The sequence below is a fragment of the Miniopterus natalensis genome, chromosome 11 (assembly GCF_054644295.1).
Source record: "Miniopterus natalensis isolate mMinNat1 chromosome 11, mMinNat1.hap1, whole genome shotgun sequence".
Classification (NCBI taxonomy): domain Eukaryota; kingdom Metazoa; phylum Chordata; class Mammalia; order Chiroptera; family Miniopteridae; genus Miniopterus; species Miniopterus natalensis.
This window is the reverse complement of record NC_142091.1, coordinates 38,181,027-38,199,462: the sequence shown is the minus strand read 5'-3', so window position 1 is coordinate 38,199,462 and position 18,436 is coordinate 38,181,027. Positions and strand designations below refer to the sequence as shown.

The following is an 18,436-nucleotide window of genomic DNA, read 5'->3' as shown; positions in this document are numbered from 1 at the left end:
CCCCATGGCCTAGGGACTGGTGGGCAGATGACTGAGACATCAAACTAGCCCTTTGAGACAGTTAAGCCCCATTGTTCAGGACATGAATTCTGGGACCAGACTATCTAGGTTAAATCCTGGTTCTGTCTCTTACCAGTTGTGTAACCTTGGGCAAGTCTCCTACCCTCTGCGTGCCTCAGCTTCCTCATTTGTAAACTGGGGATTATAATGGATAGTTGGTAATGTTAATGGAATTAATGCAAGTAAAGTACTTAGAACAGTGCTTGACATGTAATGAATGTTGGTCCTAATTATCATATCCATTTTATAGTTAAGGAAACTGAGGCAACAACGCCACATAGCTGGTTGCTGGCACAGCTCAGGCCTGCATGACTCCAAATATTGCATTGGTTTGCTGATGCTGAAGTGCCTTCTCTTGCAGTTATTTCTGGAAATGGTTGATGCTTTTAACTCAAGAGACAGGAGTACCCAACTTAAAGCCCTTAGAGGAGATCCGGTGGTCCTCTAGGCTCCCTGTCTGGGCCCAGCTCTGGTTCTGACACTGAGGCAGGACAGTAAGAAGCTAGGAAAATTCGTTGGCAAGTGGAATGAGGGAAACTGAGACAAGGTCTTATCTTCCCTAACCAAAGATACTTAGTAGCAAATGATTTACATATTTCAGACACTGCAGGGACAGACCAATCTCATCCCGGTCCCTCTTCAATGACATTTTTTAAAGATAAAACTAACCAGAGAATGACTCTGACTCCTCTATACATTCATTTTGATGAATCAACATATTGAAGGACACACCTGGAAAACTAATAAATATTCTGTTAAGACCCTCTACCAAGACCTCACCTAGGATACCCTTCAGAAGAGAGATAAAAGCCTCAAGACAAAGGACCCAGAGCGGGCTCTCTCTAGACCATGCGCATGCCTTTTCTCAGGCATGAACTTTTACTTTCTTTCTCCTAAACACTAAGAATCCCCACGAGACTTGCAACCAGGGGAGCAGCAGATAGTGGCAGCTCATCCCAGACTAACCCCCTGAACCTGTCTCCAAGGTCCGTCCCCCTTTTCTCTGACTTTCCAGTGAGCTAAAAGCAGCCCCACCTTGTCTCACTTCTGCACTATAATTTTTACTTCTCAGGGAATTCACACAGCCCAGCATGGCTCACTTCTCTCCTACAACGTTTCTAGAAAGCCAAAGCAGTCTAGGCTCTCTTCTGTTGCTTCTTCTACCCTAAGCTCCTCCTTTGTTTCACTGTCCCCAGCTCTAATAAATGTACTCTCAAAATGATCTAGACTTGTGAAATCTTTCCTGCACAAAGTCAAGAACCCACACACTATAGGCCAGCCCAAGGCAGACCAACTCAGGGCCTGTTCCCATCTGGTAACAACACCACTATGAAGCCTGTATGCTGCCCTTGCCTAAGGCCAGGCCCGCTCTGTGTGGGACACCTCAGACCTGGTCTCTCCCCTCCCCTAGGTAGACAGATCTGTGTTCCACCCGGGGGCGGGGTGGGGGGGAATAGGGCAGGCATGTAAATACGGACAATACCACTTGGAATGGTGACAGAATTTTAGACACAAGTGCCAGGAACAGTTGGTTGGAGTGAGCCAATCTAGAAAAAGTGTGCATGGAGTGGACAGAGTAGTCGTGTTTGGGTGGAACATGAAAAGGAGAGAATCAAGCAAAACGCAAGCTGACAATGCTCCAAATAACAACACTGATGAAAACAAGTTAGCTTGTTCCAGCCCCTCCCAAAAGAGTTAGAACAGAGGCAAACCAGGGGTCCTATGCCAGCCCAGCCCGGGCCTGATGCCAGGCAGAATTCTCCTTGCCCGTGCACTCCTCACTGGAGATGTGCGGAGGGGCAGCCTGGCTGAGAGGCAGCTGCCCACACTCACTCTGCTCCCTGCCTTCCCCATGTCAGGCTCGGAGCCCCACCTGGAGCGGAAGTGACTCGTCTTCCTAGTGAAGCACGTGGACATGCTGCCCCAGCAGCTGTCCTAAACTCTGCCCAGTCACAGAAACGAATCGGGGCAGTAATGGCCTATGGATTTATTTATTTTTCCCTTTATTCACTGGCCAATAGATTGTTTTAATTCTCTCACTAGCTGAAACTAAGCTTTTCACTTTTAGGTAGGGAAAACTGTCGCACCAGAAAGATGATACTACAGCCTAATTTCCATTTAGTCAGTCAACTGTTTGTAGCATCTCCATGGGGATAAATGCATCTACAGAACTGGCAGTGCCGAGCCTTCTTCGCAAGCAGCTTTAGGTCTGCAGTGCACTTGGCAGTTGTCCCCTTTTCCTGCTGTGCAGAGATGCCCTGCACCACGTGCTTCTCCACCCATTTACCACGTGCTCTTGTTCTTTTTGACGCATCATATTCTACACAGAGATATGATATTCCAGGTGACTCTTTACCACCTTGTAAACTCTATGCAGCCATTCCCAGTGAGTAACCTTCCAGGCCATAGCAATGTTATTCCCCTGGACATCAAAAAGGTAATGGCGCTTTTGAACAGTGCCTGCTGTGACTTCTCTAGATCAGTTATATCCTGGATGTTTTTGATAGAAGCCTGTTTCACCTCTTCTAGCTGGGCAATTTTTTGCTCATTGAGTTTATCAGCAAATTCCCCAATAGAGGCACCATACTTTTTTAATTAGGTAGACAATCAACCCTATTGTTGATATGGCAGAGCTGGTCTCCGGAGTAGTCACAATTATTTCTTTAGGATAAGCCCAGTTCTGAACACATAGGGCCCTGTTACACTAGTGTCAGGATAAAGAAACTGGAAGAATTCCTCAGGGGTCAGCCCATGATGAACTTGCCTCCACATTCAAGAAGAGGTGGTACAGGGGCAAGACTTGGCTGCCCGGCGTGAAAGATCCTTGTTGCCTGCAAAACCCCTGGACTGAGGAGGGTGGCGTTCTTCAGAGCAGAAAGCAGCGCCCCAGAGAGCATGGTCAGCGAGGGTCTGCTCAGTGGTCTTGGCACCCCAGTGTTGGACAGGACTGGCCTTTGGATTTCTACAGATAACCCACCTCCTTTCCAGAGCAGTTTCCTCTAGAGAATAAAAGCTGGATGAAGAAGGTGAAGGGATGAAGCAAAAAAACAAAACCAACAGAGCAACTCATAGACGCAGACAGGTATGGTGATTTCCAGGGGGAACAGGGCATACGGGGAGGTAGAGGAGGGTGAAGGGGGGATAAATGGTTACGGAAGGAGACTTGACTTGGGGTGGTGAACACACAATACAATATACAGATGATGTATTATAGAATTGTCCACCTGAAACCTATATAATTCTATTAACCAATAAATTCAATAAAAAAATTTAAAAATATAGTCTATTTTGTCTAGTTTGTATAGTTTTTTTTGTCTAAAAAAAAAAAAAGACAGAAAAAATTATAGTGGTATTTGTGGACGACCTACCTACCTATCAGGAACTGTGCCAAGTATGCCCATTTTAGCGCCATCCAGCAGATGAGAAAACAGAGGCATGAAGAACGAAGTAACACGTGGGTCTGAGTTTCAGTTTGGGACAATGGAAAGGTTCTGGAGACGGATGGCAGTGATGGTTGCACAACACTGTGAATGTACTTAATGCCACTGAAGTGTACACTTAAAATGGTTAAAATGGTAAATTTGATATTGTGAATATTTACCACCACCACAACAAAAAAGATCCCACCTACAAAGAATTAAGTAGCACAGCCCCCAAGTGGAGAAGCCAGGAGTTACACCCACACGGTCCTGCCACAAAGCCTTGTCCTTGACCACCCACTATTTCATCTCACTTGCAAGTGAGGATACTGAACTGGCAGAAGACAGCGACAGAGGGACAGGGGCGCTCTATATGAGGCTGAGAAGGGTGGGTTTATCCTGAGGGCTGGGGTCGGGGGCAGGGACAGGGTTTTAAGGAGGGAGGAGGGGCATGGTGAGACCGGAGGTGGGGAGAGGCTGGGGCAGGGCCCAGCCAGAGCTGCTGGTGACAGAGCCCAGAATGGTGATAACACTGGGAAGAAGTGGGCCGGTTTGAGAGACTTGTGAAGTGGAAGAGACTATGTGGAGAGGAGGGAGAGGAGGGAGAGGGGGGAGCAGGCAGTGATTGCTCTCACGGGGTGTCTCCTGGCCTATCCATTTCAGCCTCCTCTGACAGTAGTCCTTCCAGCCCACTTTCCCTGATCACCTGGGCACAGACCTCTTCTCTGGCCCCCAGGGGGCAGTGTTGCAAAGGCTTCAGGAAGTTGGGGCTTTGCTCCAAACAACCTGCAGCCAGGGGCATATGCTGGCTCCCTGTCTTCTCTCTTAGCCTTCCCGGCATCCCCTCCCCCATGTCTTCTCTCCCAGGAGCCTAATTATTAATAACTGTAATCCCTCATGTCCTACACTTGACACTGTACAAAAGCAATGGCACATCCATTATCTCATGTGGTCCTTCCCAAAAGGCAGGGATGGAGCAGAATGAGAACTTTCTTTTATTTCCCCACCACCATTTTATAATAAGGAAACTGAGGGCCAGGCCAACTGAGGTACCTGACCAATGCCAGTGTGTTGGCACTGGTAGCAGAGCCAGAGCAGGGGGCCATGAGCCAGCCAATGCCCAGTCTGGACCCTATAAGAGGGCCCAGCTCTGTCGTACTCACAGAACAACAGCTGCTAACAATGGCCTGCTAACACTCCACCTGCCTGCTGAACCCCAATCTTGCCTGGAGCTCCCTCCCAGCTCAGGGAGCCTTTCCCTGTGTTTTATTTTCATGGGGTTGTCAGGTCAGACCAACCTGGCACACACCTAATTTACTTCTCTCTTCCCTCTGCTATCAGAACTATAAGTCATGGCCATTACCTTTATCACCATAATAATAATGGCTTGTGTCTGCTCAGCTCTCAGAACTTAAAAGGACTAATTCATCCATCAGCTCATCTGAGCCTTATGACAACCATGGGAAGGTATTGCACAGACCAGGGCACTGAGGATCAGAAAGGGCAAGTACCTAGCCTCAGGTCACCCAGCTAGGCCTCGGGGGAGTTTACAATCTCCTGGGAGAGAGAACCTATGCACATTCTGAGTTGAAGATAAGTTGAGATGATGAGATTTAGTGCAGTTCTTCCGGGAGGTTTCCTGTCATCTCAATTTTACAGATGGGAAACTGCGTCTCAGAGATCTTCTTACTGGGTTAGGATTGAACTATCTGATGCCCAAGCTCATGCTCTTTCCGGGGCATAGGGCTGCCACTTTCAGGGAGGGGTGCAGAGCTTCTAGCATGGTATGTATTCTCTCTAGGCTGGGGGGAGAGGCTGGTGGGAAGTGGAGGCAGCTGGACCCACGGGAAGGCTGCAGTTGGGGCAGAAGGGCTTCCTGTGGAGGAACCTCCAGGGGTTTAAGCTGTAGAGAGAGTTCAGCATGAGTTGTGCAAAGCTGGCTATGCTGAGCCAAGGTGGTGGTATGGTAGGCAGTTAGACAGACATGAGCAGAGAAAGGACGATGGGCCAGGTACAGTAGGTCACCAGGGTGGAAAGGCCCGGGTGCCTAGTCAAGGACGGTTGTAAGGTGGGACCTTGCCCCAAGGGTGGACCTTTCCTCCCCTAGTCATGCAGTTTGGACCCCCTGATCTTTCCTCTCTAGAGATAACATTAGGCCTCAGTTGTATTTCAGCTCCAGGCCCAGAAAAGCAGTAAAATCAGACCAGCAACCTCACAGCTGACCTGACCAGCTGTAATGGATAATGACCCCCTGCCCGGGCACCTACCAATCAATTAGTGGAGACCTAGACCCTGAAAGGACACACCTGGAAAGCTGATGAAGATTTCTATTGAGGTCTTCCCCTGGGATCTCCCCTAAAATCTCCAAAAACCCTTAGGACAGAGGACCCAGTGCTTTGTCCCTCCCGAGAGCATGCCTGGGCCTTTCCCTTACCCTTTTCCTTTCCCTTTCCCTTCAGGCACATTACCATTACTTTCCTCACTCCTAAGCTCTCAAGGGTCCTTCCTTTGCTTCTGTAACTTGTTTCCTCAGCCCATTTCTTCTATGAATTACTTCTTCCATCTCTGTGATTTTATAAATAAATGTTCTCTTATAGTTTGAGTCTTGACTCTGAATTCTTTCCTACCCAGAACATAAGTACCGAGGTTGCTGAACCCAGGTCCAGCCTGACCCAACATGTCTAACACCTGGTGCTGTTTCCGCCGCCTACAACAGTAGGGCTGAGGAGCCAGGCTACGTACACATCCACCTGCCTAGCTGAGCTTCTCCTCACAGGGTTGAGAAGTTTCCTGTGTTCTGATCCAAGAGCCGTGCCAACAAAGATGGGGAAGTCCTGAATGTTTGGCAGGATGGGGTCTGTATCTCATTCACCAGAGAGAGAAACCGAAACCTAAGGACAGACAGTCACAACACACACAGCAGAGCCTGCCTCTCTTCAGACCTCAGTCTCCCAATCTAAAAAAGGGGAGGGTTGAATTAAATGAGCTTCAGGTTCCTTCGTGCTCTGACCTCCTGAGTGTCTACATCCATCCTTGGAGTCCTTTCCTCAGATCCCAACCTCTGCTATATACCTGACCTATAGTCCTGGACAAGTTACATGGCCCCTCGGAATGTCAGAGTCCTCATGGTGAAATAACTATGACATTGCCTTCCTTGGGCAGATTTAATGAGCCATGCATGGAAGCATGTCTGCACAGCTTGGCGTCTAACCCCTAGGCAGCATCTGGGGAGTGGGGAAGGCTAAGGCTCTGACTGAGGCTCTCACTTGTCTGCCAGGAAGAGGGCTCATTTATAGATATCCGCTCCCTGGCTGCCAGGCCAGGGGGAAGTGGGAGCAAAGGTGCTGAGGTGGCAGTTTGGAACCTTTTTCGGGAAGAAGCCTCTGGCCACTCTTCCTTCCCTCCACTCTGTGTCTTCTGGGCATCCTCATAGTGATCCTTATAACAGTCCAGAGGATGGGCAGCTTGACCTCACAATTGCCTTTAAACAGATGAGAAAACCGAGACTCGGAGAGCAGAAAGGACTTGCTCAAAGTCCCACTGCAAGGTAGTGACAGGGCTGGGACCAGAATTGAGGTCTTGAGTCTGGAGCCCAGGATTCTTCCCTTCCACCCAAATTTAGAGAGTTCTGTAAAATGAAGTCTCCTATTTTGCCTGGTTTGCAAAAAGGCACTTCCCTATTTGGATAGATGTAGAGAGGAGAAGGGCTTGGGTTCTGCAAACAGCCTGAGATTTTTACTAACAGCCTCAGGCTTGGCACAAACACACAAGACTGTGCGAACATCACGGGGCCCTGTGAGCTGCAAACCATGCCAGGCTTTGCCAACAGCACCGGACTCAGAAAAAGTATCAAGTTTGCAAACTGGGGAACTGGCAGATGGTGTTGCTACCCACACTCATCGTGGGGCTCTGTGAAGTGCACAGGGCTCAGTGAATGCCACCCTGGCGAGTAGCGAAGCTGGGATGCAAACGGGTTGGTCAAACCTCAGCCTGGGCCACCCACAGTGGGACTTCACTGCAGGATTAGCCCAAGAGCCATCTGAGAGCCTGTTTGACTAACTCCCAGAGGCTCTCTGGTACATGACCCTTGCTTCAAGTCCACAAATTAGTTCAGGAACATTCTTGGCCCAGGCCGTGTCCGCCTGGGGAGGCTGAGGTGATACGTGAAGACAGTTCCTGCATTCACCATGCCCTGTGGGGTGCTGTGTGTTGATGAGGTGAACTTCTCCAGGCAATGTAGTCCCAGCACATACCCAGACTAATGCATGTGTACAATTCCTTCATCCCCAAGGCCAAGATGGGGGCAGCTGGACTTCCAGAAAGCCTGGAGGGACTTTCCCTCTCTCAGCCGTGCACCTTCCATTTGGAATCTGGAAAGTTGCACCTCCGCCAATCTTACTAGGACTCGCGATGTCTGCCACGGGCTAGGCCAATCTGTGATTACTCCAAATACTCCTCACTTCCTCCTAACATCCTTAGACAGCCACCAGGAGCCACGTGGCACTGATAGTATTTCTCAGTCACTGCGCCCTGAAAATCAGACTCTAAACCCACATTCCAGTTTCCTGCGAAGACCTCATTCCTGGAACTGGGACGGCTTCACCTACTAGCTCGGCAACCTCTGGGCAGACCCAGAGACTCAGTCCCTTATCTGTCACCTGAGGGAACAAATTCCTGGCCTACAGCTCAACAGCAGGGCGCCGATGGGCTGAGTGCTGAGTAAGGGGGAAGAGGAGAGGCGGGCTTGCTTCCCCTCCAGCTGCGGGCTCTGAGCCCCCTCTGCCGCCCCCTTCACTGAGCTCCAGGCCTTCAGACTTGGCTTCTTTCTTGCTCGCTAAACTTTCACAGCAGCCCTGCAAGTGAGGAATGCTGTTCCTTCTTCATAGATGAAGGAACTGATGCTCAGAGAGGTGCAGAGACTTGCCTAAGGCCACTTGATCAGCAAATGACAGGGCTGAGATGGGACCCAGGTCTGTCTGGCTCCAAGTCCTCCATCCTCAGCCTAGTCCAGGAAACTCTGGGAATTTCATATTTGCGCTTCTGTTCCTCCCCCACCCCCACCCCACCCCCACATCGAGGTGGCCATGCTTTATGGACCTTGCTACCGTGAGTCCCTGCCAGGCGGGCTGGCCACTACGATTCCCAGTGGGCAGAGTCCCTCATTGCTCTAAATCCTTGGAGCTCAGAGAGGAGATGGGGGTCAGTGAGAGGAAACCAGAGCTTGAGGAGGACAGGGGTTCAGTGGAGGACAGTGGGGAAACAGGGGCTCTCTGTGGGACTCATGGACAGCAACAAGTTCAGCGAGGGGGACAAGTGGTTAGTGGATCAGGGAGCACAGTGAGGAGAGAAGAGTCAGGACTGAGTGATCCCAGGGCTTGGTGACATTCCCTTTGGCCACACCTCTCCACTGCTAACAGAGTAGGAGAAAATATCCTAGGGAAATGCTGAGAGAAGAGGCTGGGAAGGAACAGGCCGGCTGAAGGGCTGTGAGACAGCAGCCTCCTCCCATCAGCGGGGCTGGATCTAAACAAACCCAGCCTCCTACATAACTGGCCCTGGGCTGTCCCAGTCAGAGATCAGAGGAATCCAGAGAGAGAGAGAGAGAGAGATTGTGAGTTTGCAAGCTGGGGCACAGAGAGGGGCCCAGGGCAGAGAGAGAGAAGAAACAAGTGAACAAGGCAGACAGGCACTTGGAGAGTGGGGTCAGGTTTGAGCAGGACTTCCTAACCCACACCTGGGAAAGGGAGCTGCCGTGCAGTGTGGTCCAAAAAGCATTGGCCCAGTGCTCGGAGTCCCCACGTTACTGCATCCCTGCTGCGGCTTGAGGCTGCTGTCTCTGGGAGTCCCCAATAAGGGCTCTCTCTCTCTTTCCTGCTAAGCTCCAGTCCTGGGATTGAAATAGGAGCTGGAACTCACTGCACCCTAGCAGTCATGGGACCCAGGATAGGTAAGTCTGGATGAAGTAAGGAGGGGGTATCGGGAGGGAGTATGGGGGCCACATTCTCAATGTGGAGGGTGCAGCTGTTGAGACAAAATGAGTGTGCTGGGGTGAGGGGGGGCTTGTGGTTCCTTACACAGCCTGACACGTGGCTGGCCCTGGTGAGAGTGTGTTGAATGAATGAGTGAGTTGCGGGAGGGGCAGGAGGAGACTCTGTTTACTCAGCTGGAAACAGGGAAGCCAGCCTAACCTCCCTTAACAGACACAGCGACCAACAGGGCAATGGAAAGGTAGCCCCCTTGGACCCTTCACCAAGCCCTATTTCCCCTCTCTGAAGCAGCCAAAGATGGAGACAAACACAGCAGAGAAAAAGAGAGAGAGAAGTGTAGTCAGAGACAGCAAGTCCAGAGATATGCAACGTCAGACAAAGGCCAAGACCGAAGGACAGAGACAGAGGGAGAAGACAGAGATTAGCAGGTATCTGCGGGAACGTGCAGGGACCAGGAAGCACGCAGAGACCAGCCCCAGAGAGGGCTGCAGGGGAGACTGGGAGAAATAAAGAGAAGCGAGGCAGTAAGAGAGAGGGAGAGAAGGAGACGGACACAGATACAGGACAGACATACAGATCTGCAGACGGAGCAACAGAAAGATCAGCACAGACAAGACTGCAGAGACCGATGTGCACTGGCTGTGGGGCGGGGAGGAGGCCAGAGGGGAAATGTCTTGAAGCCTGAGAAGCCAGGCCTGGAGAGTGGCTGAAGCACCAAGTGGAGAGGTCGGTGGTTCTGAACAGAACGCCCAGCTCAGCATTTCTTAGGCAGGGCGATGGAGGTGGAAGAAACAAAGGATCTTTGGACAGCGTGGCCCAGACTGGGTAGATACCCTGCAGCGACCACCTCTGGCCTCCCTCCAGCTGTCTGTCTTCGCCTAACTGTGTTAGCCTCATACCCATGCAGGCAAGGCCAAGCTTGCTCTCTGGAGCATGGCAGGGAAAGCTGTGTGGGCTGAGTAGGGAGGGCTTTGTGGGCCCAGCAGGCAGACTAAGACTATGTCACAGCCATGGCTTGGGGACCATCTCGAGGCAGGAAGGGTGGGGATAGATACTTCCTCTGGGGTCTCACAGGATAAATGACAATGAGGTCAGATTTGGATAGGCTGGTTTGGAGATGGGCCACTGACAAACCAAATTCCCAATAGGCCTTGGCAAGCTATGGGATGGGAGGGTTGGTGATCGTATAGGTACGGGAAGAAACTAAATTAGAGACTTTTGCTATACTGCACCTGCCCCCCAGCCCTGCCCTATCCCTGTTATTCTGACCCCTGCAAGGCTCAGTTTTGGAATATTTTCTAGTTTCCCTCCCCCTCACACCCAACTACCATTACCACCACCTACACACAAAGCAGGAGGCTGATCTCAGCATCTGCCCACTCTGCCACCAGAAGCCACACCTGGCCTATCTCCTTGAACCCCAACCTGAGCCATTGCCAGGCTTCCCCCAGGCTCTCTTTCTGGTCTGAGAGCATTCTGAGGGATGTGGGGATGCAGGTGGGACAGGTACAGAGCCTGGATCCTGAGGAGACTCTGTCCCAGCTCGCTGGAGGGAGAGGCGCCAGCTGTCCCAGCCAGGGACAGACATAAGAGAAAAGGGTCATGGTCTGACCTGGCTCTCAGTCAGACCCACCACTAGCTTACCATGTGCCCTTAGGCATCAGGCAGAGCGTCCCTGTCTGTGGGGGAGGGGCTGGAGGAAATGCTCTCCTAAGGCCAGGCCCATTTTGTGATTTAGAGAAGCCACTGTCCCACCTCTACTACACCTTTGCTCAGCTTTCCCTTCACCAGCAAACCCCGTGCCCCGCCCACATCCCATTCTGCTGAAACTTGCCCTGCTTTCCAATTCCTTCAACCACCAACTCTTCCAGGAAACCAACTGGTCTGGAAGACCAATTCTCCCAGCTAGAAGCAACCTCTCTTCCGTATGCTGTTAACCCTTTCTTTGTGGTTGACCCTTCTTTGTTCCTGGTGTTGCTTCTATTGCTCTCTCCAGCTCTTCTGGGTTCAAATGTGAGGCAATCCAGGGCAGATAGGTGGGGCAAGAGAAAGCACCTGCTGCCTTAGGTTCAAATTTCAGCTCTGCATCACTGGCTCTATGAGAATGCAGTGACATGCTCACGCCCTTTCTAATAGTCGAGGAAACAGATGCTCAGAGAGGGAAAGTGACTCACCCAACGTCACCCTGCAAGCAAAGCAGCAGAGTGGAGGCCAGAAGCCAGCTTTACCTGATGCCAAAACCCTTTCCTCTCTGTGTCAATGCTCTTGGAGCTTCCTCTGTCTTTCCACAGACCCCACACTGGTGAGCCTCCACCCATGTTGGGCACCTCTCGGCTGGCTCCAGACAAAGCAAGCTATTCTCTGGGTGCTAGTGACTGAGGAGTGGGTAGTGTGTGGGAGCAGAGGAATATTTTCTTCCAGGTCGGGCCTTGCTTGCTGGGCCAGATATTAGGCAGCTGTGAACCAAATGGAGAACTTGCTTCAACCCCATGATCATGTGCCAGGCATCCAATGCTCAGTCTGCATCTGTCCCTTTCTGGGACTTACTTTCTCTATTTGTAGTGCTGGCCAAGGTGGTCACTTGGTCCCTTCCTGTGCTGAGAAGTTCAGTGTTTTGTCTCTGGAAGGAGCAGAGGCCTCTGCTGAGGGGCAGGGTCAGATCTTCCCTTCAGTGTTAGGAGGCTTGGCTATCTCCAGGCCAGTCTGGGCCTTAGCCACACCCTGGTGATTTAGAGAAAGTAAACCTGGTTCCTGCCACCCCTCATGGGCTGCAGCCCAGAGCCCTAAGCACTAAGGCTTGAAATGATAAAGAACACTCGCCTCAGACTGGGAGCTCCGGGGGGGCTTGATTCGATCCATTCCTAAGGCCTCAGAACTCAGCAGAGACTGGGCCAAGGCCGTACTGGGGAAGGCTCAGTACTAAGTTGGCCTCTTTCCTCTTCATGCTCCCCCTCCGCTCATGACATTCCTTCCCTCCCTCCAACCTGTTTTGAAAGCCTACTCTAATTGAGGCCTGGAGACTCATGATATGGAGTGAGGTGGGGTGCAGCAGGGCTCATAGGGAGTAAAGCACAGAGAGAAATGAGCTGGGACTAGTGGTTGGAGAAGGCAGCATGGCTTGGGCCAATGACAGTTATCTCTGAGCCTCAGGCTCCGTGTTTTAAGCCTAAGGAAACTGGGTTCAGGGCTCCCCCTCCCCCTAAGCCCTCATCACTATTTTTAGGGTCATCTTGAGTCTAGATGGGTATCTGGGGCCAGAACCGGGAACAGAAAGTCCCAGCACAGGGTCCCTGACCTGGCTTGGAAACCACCAGAAAGTGCTTGACTCCTTCCCCCACCCTGCATGGATCTCCTTCAAGAAGCAACAGCTGGGAGGCCTGCAACAGCTGGGCCTCAAGCAGGCTATTGTCCTCCCAGCAGACCACCCAAGGGTCCTGTAGGAGGAGGAATTTCCCAAAGATGACAGCCAAGATCTATGCCTCCTCTTCCTGCCTTTAAGCTTTCCCCCTCCAGACACCCGGCCCTCCACACTGGGACCTGGAGCACTTAGGACCCCCACAGAGCCCCCACCCCACCCTAGGCTTCCCCTACAACCCCCCCTCTCCCCCGTTTTCTCCCTCATTCAGTTTACCTCATTCAACAATCATGTTTTTAAGCTTGAAAGATAAGTGGCTTGAAAGATAAGTGGCTTGCCGAGGAGGAAGAACACTCCAGGCTGAGTACAGCACGTGCACATGCTGAGAGGTGGAAAAAAACAGAATGAACTTGGGGAGCGGCAAGCATCTACTGGGGCCAGAGAAAAATGTTTTGTAGGAGTGGGGAGATGAGACAGAGTGGCTCCCAGTGGCCTTGACCTCCTTGAGGCTGTGGCTTCTGTACTCAAGTTTTGCAGATGGGGTGGGAAGGAGGCAGGGCTGACCCTTGTTGAGGACTTCTGTGTAACTGGCAGGGCACTTTCATGTGAGTCACTTCTCTCACTTCCAGAGAAGGAAACTGAGGCTTAGAGAAGCTAAATAAACCTCAAGATCACACAGCCACAATGTGGCAAAACAAATATTTGAACCCGAAGTCTTTGACCCAGAGAGTTTCAACAGGGACCTAACATGGTGCTTCAGGACAGCCTTTGCCCTGCTGGGTTGATCATTGCCTAATCAGATAAGAGGGGGCATAACTAATACAAGGGAGTGATTAGCACTGAAGCCCAGAGAAAGGGCTGAGGGAACTGGCCCCCAAGGGGAGTTTTATGAAGGGAGAGAGCTGGCCTGGACCACAGGAGCGAGGCAGGAGGGCCAGCAGGCTGAGGAAACCCCGGCAGTCGAGGCAGTAGGAAAGGCTCAGGGCAGGCGTTGGCCATGATGAGGCCGCCTCCTTCCACCCAGGCACCTCCAGAGAGAGGTGTGTGCCATCACTATGAGGGATGGATTGACCAATATCTGCTTCCAGGAATGTTTCCATTTGCAGGCTTGGACTTTGAGTGTGTTAGTGCTGGAGGCTGGTGGACTTTCCAGAAACATTTTGCCCCCCCTTTGGCACCTGAACAGAGTTCCAAGATAGTTCCTTCTTTTGCTTTGTTTCCTTAGTTGGGCCACATGGTGGGGACTCCTCAGGCTCACTGGGCAATTTTGCTTTGGGAAGCTGTCAGTGTGTGGAATGAATTTTCATTCTCACTCTTAAATCAGCAGAGACCAGCTCTGTCCCCACCATGGTGACCCTGGGCAAGTCATGGCCCTCTCTGGCTCTGTTTCCTCACTCTGCAAAGGGTTAACCCAGCCCTGGCTGCTTGTCCAGTAGACTCCCCAGGCATAGTGTTGCTGTGGGGTCACAGATGGGGAATCCTCCAGGCAAGTGAAGAGGGTCCAGGAAGCAGGCCAGGCAGGCACCCTCAAAGAGGCTCCAACAGGGCTGATTGCTTCGGGCAGGCCCAGCAGCTTGGACTGCTGAGTATTGCCATATGGGAATGTGGGCCCATTGTTCCCAGATCTGCAAATCTTAAAAAATAAAATAAAATCTGGAGTTTTATGTGAAATTCCCTGATTTTTAAATTCTGGAAACTAACTTAAAAGCACTCAGCAAGCCAAGCATTGTGCAAGCCCTCAAAAAATATCTGGAGTCAGATGTACCCCCAGGCAGGACTGCTATGCGTTGCACAGCTCCATGGGGCGTCATTCACCCCATGGTGCACAGCTCACACAGCTGCACGTGGGCCAGGGCCTCTCGTTGTAACCTCGGCCTTATATTTTATCTCAGCCATGTCCTTTCTTTGATGGCTCTGGCAAAGTGTGTGGTGGCAAGTGTGGGGAGGGACTTTTCCTTCTCTTGCACAGAGAAATGATTGCGGGTGGGGGGAGGTCTTGGAATGCAGATGGTGGAGATGGGGTGAGGTTAGGATAAGAGACAGCAGAGGGGGGCATCCAGAGGGGTTGGTATCAATTCGAGGATCAGAAGGAGGTGGGAAAACAGTGCTGGGGCTGAGTGTCCCACAGGGAGGAAAAGAAGTTATTCTGAGGCATGGTGGCCAGACCTGGAAATAGACTCCCTGGTGAGTTTGAGGCAAAGGCTGACAAAACTGGCATTTATGAGGCATCTTGGAGTTGACAAAGGACTTATCCTGTGTGATCGTCACACAGGCTTGAGAGGCAAGGCTGTTATTCTAGGTTAGAGGCTCAGAAGGGTCTAATTACTGGCCCAAGGCCATACCCAGTCTAAGTGATCCCAGGTCTTGTTCTCTGCTGAGGGGCAGGCTGGAACATTCTAGAGAGAACGTGTCATTGCCTTGTCTCTACTTGATCCAAGACCTTCATCCTCAGGCATTGCTCAACATGTCCCACATTCAGATGTGGGCCTTGGTTTTGAGTCCTGAACTCCCACCATACTCAGGTCCCTTGGACTGGGGCCCGCATGTCCTTCTCACCACACCCTGGATAAGTCACCTCCCCTCTCTCTGCCTCAGTTTCCTCGTCTGTATTGTGGAGTCACAGCAGCTACCTGAAACGACTGCTAGGAGGATGGGTGAATGTGCCCAGCTTAGCCTGGTACACAGTGTTGCTTGACTATGGAAGCTCTTAGGACAAGCTCCTCCAACCAGGCCACTTCCTATAGAAGGTGAGGGGAGCCAGAGAGCTGGGCCTCCCAGCCCCCACCTTCCAGCCCTCGGGTTGAACTCTTCTAGTTCTCAGATTCTAGAAGTGACAATGCTCCTTGCTGTCACAAAGCAAGTATGGAGGCAGGCAGGGTGTTTGTAGCAGGACAGACAGCTGATAGGTGCTCATGGCAGGAGAGAGCCGACATAAAGTCTTGCTGCCTGACTGAGAAGAAAACAGTCTACTGAATACCTGCTTTGCATCTATCTGTGCTGGCTCTCCACCCATTACTGACACAACCCAATGACAACACCACTTCTCAGAGCCTTGGCAGTGTCTCGGAGTGGGAAGAAAGGTCTGCATTTGCTGAGAGTTGGAAGTTTGTTTTAAGGAGGTCCTTGGTGCAGGGAGGGAGGTGGGTGAGGGGAGCCTGACTGGGATTGGGTAAGAATCATGATCCAACAGTGCAAGATTTGTGGGTGCAAGCAGCAAGGTAAGGATTTTAGGAAGAGAGATTCAAAGAATTTTCGGGTACACAGCCTGTTGATGGTTTCCCTTGAAAAGTGGGTGGGTCTTTCAGGAAATTCCTGTCATAAACAATCAAGCCATTTGCTTGGTCTGGTCAAAAGGGGAAGAGTAAGGAGAAAAATGCTAATGAAGAGAGTGGAATATCAAAGTCAGGTTAATGTGGACTGTAAGGTGTAGTTTGGGGCTTTTAGTGTCCTGGCTGATTATGGGGTGGAAGGGCCTGGTTCCCAGCGGACGCTGTCTGCACTGGGAAGTAGGGATACTCACCCCTGCATTGTGAATGAAGAGGCCAAAGGGCCACTGGTCCAAGGCCACGCACCAAGATTGCAGCTGGAGGAGTGGAACCTGGGCATTTGCCTCCAAAGACAGTGAGTGTGCATGGAAGGAAGGGGTCCAGGTCCTCAGGTCTTATGGTTGACTGGGACTAGAATGAGAGGGAGAGAGAAAATCCAGAGCTGGTGTTAATTTGGAGGAGTCAGGTGTGCATGGAAGGGGATGAGATCAGTGGGCTTTGTAGTTTTGGGGGTCTTGAAGTTTATCGGGAGAGGGGAGGGCAGTGGCCCTCAGTGGGGCCTGGCCTGTGCCAGGAGCTCTAGATGCCTTATCTCCTTGGGGTAGATGCTGTATCCTTACCTTACAGATGAGGAAACAGGCTCAGAAAAATGAAGGGTCTCATCTAGGCTCATATAGCAGGCCAGTGGCGGTGGGGCTGGGGCTCAGACCCAGGTCTGAGGACTTGGAAACCTACCATCTGCCTGGGATTTGCTCTTGGCAGCTTGGAAGTGATGGAGGAAGCTGGTTCCTGAGCCTTTCCAGCAAAGAGCAGGTGGGAAAGGTAGCTCTCCCTCTCACACAGCTCTCTGAAAACTTGGCCCTAGTCACTCCAGACTCAGCTGGTGTGAAGAAAGATTCCTGCCCCTGGAGGGGATAGCTAGAGACAGACCCTCTGCCTTGTGGACCTCCCTCTGGAGTCAGACTGAACTGATAAACAAGGTCTCAGGGCGATGGTCTGACCAGCTTGCAGAGCAGCTGCGAGCAAGTTGCCAACTGACAGGCAGCCCAAGTGGACTAATCTCCTGAAAGGCCAGCCAGACTGGTGACCTGCAGCTGATAGACATGCATGGGTCTGTGTGAATGACTAGCCATGCAATCTACTGACAGGGACGCAGGCCCCTTGCCTGCCAGCCCTGGGGCCGTGGGCTCCAGCACTTGGAACCACCTGAAGCCCCAAAACTTGTTTTCCTACCTGGAGAGAAAGGGGCTGGGATTTTTTTCCCTGGGATCTGGCTCCCTGCCTCTCCCTTCATTCTTACAGGCCACCCTGGCCCAGCCCAGATTCACTCCCACAGCTGCTCCCCTCCTGTCAAGGCTGGCCCCTGACAGTCTTCACGGGATGGGAAGGACCTCAAGGATGTCACACGAGGGGGACATACAGCCTTAGACTGGGGGTCCTCCTTCTAAGGGGAGTTCTGATCTCTATCAGGGAGTTTGAGGCTGGTCCCTCAGGAGAGGCCTCAGCCCACAGGAAGGGCTCAGAGAGGACTGACAACCTGCCTGACCAGCTCCATTCAGTGACCAGCTGACCACTCAATACACTGACTAATGGCTGCTCTCAGAACCCAGAGCAGGGGGTCGGGCCACTGCTTCCCTCTTCTGCTCAGAGGCTCAGGCTGTGAACTGGGCCACAAGGGGGTGGAAGGTTCTGAGCTTGTGTCCTGATCCTCTGTCCCTCTCCCTCATCCATCCCTTGGGCTTCTCCCAGAGCTGCGGCTCCAGGTCAGTGACTTCTGCCTTCCCAACCTCAGCTCCGGCCCCACCATCTGGCTGGCCCGGCCCCTTGGCTGGAGGGCACTGCTGCCTTCGGGGTGGCCTGGCTAGGTTGGGTTGGGCTGGAGCACTGTGCTTCTTGCCCTCATCAAACCTGCACAAGGAGCTTCGAGTGATGTTGAGGTTAACACCTGAGCTTGAGTTCCTGTACCAGTGTCAACCAGCAGAGCCAGTTAGCTCTGAGCTTTGGCGTCCTCAGTGGAAGCACAGAGACAACGAAAGCGCCAAAGGCAGGGAGTTGTGGAGAGTCCGCACCAGCATTTGGGGTGTGGAGCACAGCATCTGCAATAGTGGTTCACCGGTCTCTGCTGGTGAGAGTACTGGGGCTTAGAAACGGTCCCATAGATATCATCTGGGAGAGTTTGTTTGGAACCCTTCAGTGAGCTTTGCAGGGCTTCCCTTGCTCTCCTTCACTATGCCAGCCCCTTGTCTCCTCCCTGTCAGATGTCACTTTTGTTTCAATATCTCCTGTTTCTTCTGAGTGTTTACGTCCCCAAAAGGGACTCCTCCCCAGCCACACACACTTTCACTTCCT

The 18,436-nt window shown here is 51.9% G+C and overlaps 1 protein-coding gene and 1 pseudogene across 1 annotated transcript in view; one reads left to right on the top strand and one right to left on the bottom strand.

The window, feature by feature from the left end:
- Window positions 1-2,186: 2,186 nt before the first annotated feature.
- Window positions 2,187-2,957, bottom strand: LOC107524476 (ATP synthase peripheral stalk subunit b, mitochondrial pseudogene; annotated as a pseudogene).
- Window positions 2,958-9,085: 6,128 nt separating this feature from the next.
- Window positions 9,086-18,436, top strand: part of SLCO2B1 (solute carrier organic anion transporter family member 2B1) — a 56,214-nt gene continuing 46,863 nt past the window's right edge. Inside the window, exon 1 of the mRNA XM_016196380.2 lies at window positions 9,086-9,426. Within this exon, the coding sequence (XP_016051866.2) occupies window positions 9,411-9,426 (16 nt within the window). The 5' untranslated portion in view covers window positions 9,086-9,410. The remainder of the gene's footprint in view (window positions 9,427-18,436) is intronic.